Raw genomic sequence first — 6,997 nt, 5'->3', positions numbered from 1 at the left:
GTTGTAAAGAGAAAAGGCCTTGTAAGACGGAAGTTCGCTCTGGGTGAGATCACCCAGTCGTCTTAACGGGGCCCAAGATGAGCCGGAGGGCCAAGCCAGGAGCCCGAGTGCAGCAGGAAAATGTACCATCTAACTTACTCCAGGACCATGAAAACCAACAAGTGTTTGAACTCCTGGGCAGGAAATGCACGGTAATTCTGTCTTTGTTCTAGGAAAGTAAAACTGTAAACAGAATTTGGAACTGGGGCAGAGGGAGGAGTATATCTCTGAGAGAGCAGGAGGAGGTGATCAACTGGGATTTCTTGGACAAATTTGGGGGATCTAAGTGACCCGAGCGTTTAGTCTGGCACAGGAGTAGAAGACCTAGTGGCCATGGACAAATACTTGCCTTAGAGCAGTGTTTCTCAACCTGTGGGTCCCCAGGTCTTTTGGCCTACAACTCTCAGAAATCCCAGCCAGTTTACCAGCTTTTAGGATTTCTGGGATTTGAAGGCCAAAACATCTGGGGACCCACAGGTTGAGAACCACTGCCATAGAGCCTGGCCTTCCTGCCACTGTCAATCAAAGGATAAATGAGATGTTGGAAAATGCGCTTTGTCAGTAAGATGGAGGAGGGGAGTTTCAAATGTGGAGAAATACAACAGAATTGAACACACACACACACACACACCCCCAAATGCATCAAGACAACTTGATATTTTTGGAGGATCCTCCAAGCAAAAATAATGTTGCACCTCAACAAACCCGACAAACAACTGTTAATTGGCAGCTAAAAAATTAAAAGATGAAAATGGTAAAAGGAATGGCACTGATGCTTTGTAAGTTCATAAACCAGATGGGAAATGGGTCAATATTATTTGAAAAAACTGAAATAAATATATATAGGTAACAATGGCGATCAACACAGAGTTCAGGCTTCACTGTTTAGCCTAGACAGGCATGGGCAAACCTTGGCCCTCAAGATGTTTTCGACTCCATCTGCCACAATTCCTAATACTGGTAAGCTGGCTGGGATTTCTGGGAGTTAAAGTCCAAAATGCCTTGCGGGCCAATGTTTGCCCATGTCTAGCCTAGAATATGGCTTGCTAAAAGAATAGACAATTTTGTTAAATACAGAAATAAGTTTTGTTGTTTCGAGAAATAGTTAAGTTTTGACATTTGTTTGCCTGGGTACATGATCTATTCAGCTCCTGCAGAATACTTCCTCCTCAAATGCATGGGGGATTGATAATATTAATACCTATTTCTATACAGGCCTCGTTCACCCAGCTTTAAAAAAATCGGAACATGATGGGTGGCTGGGGACTTGTGGTAAGGATGAATGTGGCCTTTCTTAGGCACAGAAAATGGTGGGGTTTTCCCCCACCATTTCTCATCTGCAGGCAACCCCTGCCTTTCTTTCTTGCTCAACTATCTCAGCCTCAGTCAGATTTCTCTAACCTGGTGTCTTCGAGATGTGTGATTTCCCATCATGCCAACATGCCTGGTAACAAATGAAGGAATTTATTGACCGGTACCTTCTGAGGGCAACTGGCTGCGGGAGACATTTCCATATTTAAGATACTCAGTATCTTGCAATAGTTTGTAAGTAAAATTAAAGCCAACCCACTTGGCAAGGAACCAAGTAGAGAGTACATCTTAACAACAATGAAGGTTTTTTTGGTCTTTGCATTTTTAACTTATTCCATGAATAGAAGCAACCGGAGAAGTCTGACAGTGGGAAACAACAATGATGCAGAAGGAAAGAATTCTAGAGCCGTTTGTTGTTTCTGTAAACTGTCTTCAGGAAATGGAGCGAGAAAAACCACTTCCTCAGTGTGGTGGCGGTGGTGGATCCGGCAATAATGACATACGCCGGCCGAGAGGTGGGAGAGATGGCGAGTCCTTACCACCTCTGAATGCTCAAAATAGGCCCTTGCCAAGCTCAGAAATACATGAGGATAATACCCTTTACTCTAAAGACATATGCAGCCTATTCTTGTTAGATAATGCCATATGCTTTATTTTGAGACCATGCCTACTTGCAAACCAGTTTCAGCTGTCAAGACATTGGAGATGGTAGTTTCTGAGCATGTTAACAGCCATTTAGAGATTGTTAGCCTATTGAGTGGTTAAATCTTCTACAGTATGCCCATATTTTAAGAACACTGAACTTACGATTTGGAGCAGAAATTATATATTTTATATGATATTTTGGAAACAGTTGATATTTTTAGAAATGTTTGCAATGAAAAAAGATCAACTGTTTCCAAAATATCATGTAAAATATATAATCTCTGCTCCAAATCGTAAGTTCATATAACGCACTCACTTATATAAATCTCTCAATTTTGTTGAGTGGGGATTCTTAACTGCTATCTGATTGACCATGTATAGTGACCATGTTTATTATAGTGACCATGTACTTATTTCATCACATAATATATGATATTTTGGAAACAGTTGATATTTTTAGAAATGTTTGCAATGAAAAAAGATCAACTGTTTCCAAAATATCATGTAAAATATATAATCTCTGCTCCAAATCGTAAGTTCATATAACGCACTCACTTATATAAATCTCTCAATGTTGTTGAGTGGGGATTCTTAACTGCTATCTGATTGACCATGTATAGTGACCATGTTTATTATAGTGACCATGTACTTATTTCATCACATAATATTCGCTTTTCCCTTCACAAAGAGGGTGTGTGATTATTATGTGGTGACATATTAGGCCTTTGGGGTTTCCCTTTGTCAGCAGCCGAAGAGGCCTCCTAGCTCTCCGCCATCACCTGCCTGCATCCCTGCCTCTCAAATGTATGGGGGCTGCTGTAAGGGGCAAGCACATGGACAGGGGTGCGACCAGTATGCGGGGAATCCTTAAATCCCCAAATCGTTTTGGAAAATGGCATTTATAACCTTTTGGAAAAACACCTTTTGGGGATCATAACTTTTAGAAAAGCATGACCTTTCAGAGAAGATGCAAAACCCTTTAGAGCATAGTTCTCAGCCTGGGTCCCCAGATGTTCTTGGCCTTCAACTCCCAGAAATCCTAACAGCTCGTAAACTGGCTGAGATTTCAAGGAGTTGTAGGCCAAAAACATCTGAGGACCCTAGATTGAGAACCACTGCTTTAGAGTATAATCTTCTCTTATGGTATAAAACCAGATATAATTGTGCTAGCAATCGGTTTCAGTTGTTAGACTGAATAACCTGTTGTCTCTGATCTGTTAGGGCAAACAGAAATTTGCCAGTGCATAAAAACAGCAAGGCTTTAGAAGTCTTCCTCAGTTCCCCAAAATATATACTCCCCCGTAAAGTGACTTGTTTTATAGAAATTTTTATAGAAAGGGATAGCCAACACTCCAGAAGACAGGAACAGAATTCAAAACGATCTTGACAGAGTAGAGAGAGATGGGCCGAAACTAACAAAATGAAGTTCAACAGGGATAAAAGCAAGATACTTCACTTGGGCAGAAAAAATGGAATACAAAGATACAGAATGGAGGACGCCTGGCTAGACAGCAGTACATGTGAAAAAGATCTTGGAGTCGTCGTGGACAACAAGTTAAACATGAGCCAGCAATGTGATGCGGCTGCTAAGAAAACCAATGGGATTTTGGCCTGCATCAATAGGGGTATAGCGTCTAGATCCAGGGAAGTCATGCTCCCCCTCTATTCTGCCTTGGTCAGACCACACCTGGAATACTGCATCCAATTCTGGGCACCGCAGTTGAAGGGAGATGTTGACAAGCTGGAAAGCGTCCAGAGGAGGGGAACTAAAATGATCAAAGGTCTGGAGAACAAGCCCTATGAGGAGCGGCTTAAAGAACTGGGCATGTTTAGCCTGCAGAAGAGAAGGCTGAGAGGAGACATGATAGCCATGTACAAATATGAGAGGGGAAGTCATAGGGAGGAGGGAGCAAGCTTGTTTTCTGCTGCCCTGGAGACTAGGACACGGAACAATGGCTTCAAACTACAGGAAAGGAGATTCCACCTGAACATCAGGAAGAACTTCCTCACTGTGAGGGCTGTTCGACAGTGGAACTCTCTTCCCCGGGCTGTGGTGGAGGTTTCTTCTTTGGAGGCTTTTAAGCAGAGGCTGGATGGCCATCTGTTTGAATGTGATTTCCTGCTTCTTGGCAGGGGGTTAGACTGGATGGCCCATGAGATCTCTTCCAACTCTACTATTCTATGATTCTATGACTCTATGAATTAGAAATGTGCTGACATGAACAATCCAGCCTTTCATATTCAATAATATATTTTACATTTCATGATTTTATCTAGTTCCTCTATAATTGCCCTTCCAAGTCCTAGCCATCTTCTATTTTCTCAATTGCAGTCTCCATTCCAATTGGAGAGAATTTTTAAAATGTAGTTCTAAGGTTCTTATAGTTCACACACCTTCTTCCCCAGGTTCAACTTTCAAAACATTTTCTTGTCACATCTGCATTTGGAGACAGATTAGCAGTCACAATCTAGACAACCACTAGAAGGAACCATCTGTCACGACCCAGGCTACAGAGCACCAATAACCATACGCAGAGGCCAGATTCTATCTAATATCTTTATTAAGGAAATATATAAAGTTAGTAAAAGCAAATGTAAAAGTTAGTCCAGAAGTAGACCTTTCAAGGAAGGTCAAAATTAGTCCAAAGAAACAATGTCCAATATGAAATATTAAGGTCCAAAGTTGTAATCCAATAACCGAAACACTCACTTTGCCAGGCAAAGTGAGGGGAGATGACAAGGTCCTTTAGTCCATGAACTTGAGCAAGGCTAGGAAATAACTTGATACTTGAAACAAGGCTTGAAACGTGGAACAAGGTAACGAGGAACAAGAACAAGGTCCGTGGAATAACTTGGTAAAATCCGTGAAACAAGGCAAGGTTTAGTCCTGGGAAAACAAGGCAAGGTCCGTTGGTAAACAAAGGCTGGGAAACAGGAGCGAAGGCTGGAACCAAGGCAAGGCTTGAGCAGGAACGAGGCTAGAAACGGAGCGCGCTGTCCAGACACAACTCGCTCCGGAGGCTGACGAATTGACTCCGCAAAGTTACTCCGCGGGTAAAACACCTATATAGAGTCTAACTTTCCCGCCGAGAGCAGTTCTCTGGGAACCAGAAACGAAAGCTAATCTCTGAGACCAGATGTTTGACTCCTTAAAGATTCTCATGGAAAGTAGGCTTAATTGGCAAATTCTTAGCAATTATTCTCGCACTCCTGCGCGAGGCTGCTTCCAAGCCTCTCTGTTGTTTACAAAACTCATGGCGAGAAAACACTGGAGATGTAGCCTCAGTATTTGTTTGACATACTTCTGGAACATAATCCTCTTGCAGGTGCAAGGTTCCCAGATCTGGCTGGGAAGAATCTGTCTGGGAAGAATCCAGTTCTGACTGGGAAGGTAAAAAACCCAAGTTTTCTTCTTCATCAGGCATCACAATGTCATGAGCAGGACTACAAGGCCCATGGGTCATCACACTATCCCCCTCCTCAAGCCCCCTCCCAAACTGGGACTCTCTCCCCGAGGTGCGAGGTCGTGGCTTGGCGGGATAGGTCTGATGGAAGCGACGGGTTAGATCAGGAGCGTGAACTGTGGAAGCGTCTTCCCAAGAGCGTTCCTCAGGGCCAAAACCCACCCAGTCAATGAGATATTGCAGGCGGCGGCGGTGAAAGTGAGAATCCAAAATGTCCTGAACCTCGAACTCGTCCTCCCCATCCACCAAAATAGGGACGGGGGCCGGCCGGTCTACATCTGGCCGCACACCATCCGCCGGAAGGAGCAGGGAGCGGTGAAACACTGGGTGAATGCGCATTGAGCGCGGAAGTTGGAGTTTGAAAGTCACGGGGTTAAGTTGCGCCACCACTGGATAGGGGCCAATGAAACGGGCATCTAACTTCCGGCAAGGGCGATGGGAGGGCAAAAAGCGAGTGGACAGAAAAACCCGATCTCCTACCTTGATTTCGGGGCCCGGCTGGCGATGCTTGTCCGCGTGACGTTTATAGTCCTCCTTGGCTTGTTCCAGTTGCTGGAGCAAAAGTTGTTGCACCGCTGTGAGTTCCTGCAGCCAATCTTCTGCTGCGGGAACTTCTGAAGTTTCAATGACAGGGGGAAAGAAACGTGGATGGAAGCCGTAGTTTGCAAAGAACGGCGTTTCTTTTGTAGAAGCCTGGACTCCATTGTTGTAGGCAAATTCCGACAGTGGTAACAGAGAAGCCCAATTGTCCTGTTGGTAGTTTATATAACAGCGAAGGTACTGTTCCAACGTGGCATTGGTGCGCTCCGTTTGCCCATCCGTTTGGGGATGATGAGCTGAAGATAAACGAGAGTCTATGCCCAATAGTTTTTGTAGTGCCTTCCAGAAACGAGAGGTGAATTGGGATCCACGGTCTGTGACCAAACTCTTGGGCAATCCATGTAGTCTGAAAACATGTTGGAGGAATAAATCTGCAGTCTCTTGGGCTGTGGGAAGACCTTCACAGGGAATGAAATGGGCTAACTTGGTGAAAAGGTCCACCACCACTAGGATCGTGGTGAATCCACAGGAAGGTGGTAAGTCAGTGATAAAATCCGCAGAAATTATTTCCCATGGGCGAGATGGGTTAGGAAGGGGGTGTAGAAGCCCTGAGGGCTTCTCCCTTCTTATCTTGGAGCGCTGGCATACTGGGCAGGTGTTAACATATTTTTCCACATCCTTGCGGATCTTGGGCCACCAGAAATCTCTTAGGATCAAATGCATGGTTTTAAATAGTCCGAAATGCCCTGCTGGTTTGCAGTCATGACACAGACGAAGTGCTTTTTCCCTGCCCGGTCCGGGTGGAATATAAACATGATTTCTATAGCAAAGCAGTCCATCTTTAAGCGAAAAGGGAAAATGCAGACCTTGACGAAGTTGATCCTGCGCCCAGGCATCTGCTTGCTGACTAGCCCTGATTTCTTGAGCACAGATGGGCCCTGGAGTAGAGGGAGTTGAATCAATGGGAGTGGATTTGGTGTTCCCCACTGTGAGCGTGG

The 6,997-nt window shown here is 44.4% G+C and overlaps 1 protein-coding gene across 1 annotated transcript in view; it reads left to right on the top strand.

Annotated features, from left to right (window-relative positions):
- was (WASP actin nucleation promoting factor) overlaps positions 1–6,997 on the top strand; it is a 41,787-nt gene continuing 34,790 nt past the window's right edge. Inside the window, exon 1 of the mRNA XM_003216715.4 lies at positions 1–191. Within this exon, the coding sequence (XP_003216763.2) occupies positions 78–191 (114 nt within the window). The 5' untranslated portion in view covers positions 1–77. The remainder of the gene's footprint in view (positions 192–6,997) is intronic.

This window comes from Anolis carolinensis, chromosome 2 (assembly GCF_035594765.1).
Source record: "Anolis carolinensis isolate JA03-04 chromosome 2, rAnoCar3.1.pri, whole genome shotgun sequence".
Lineage (NCBI taxonomy): Eukaryota > Metazoa > Chordata > Lepidosauria > Squamata > Dactyloidae > Anolis > Anolis carolinensis.
This window is presented reverse-complemented; position numbering and strand designations above follow the sequence as displayed.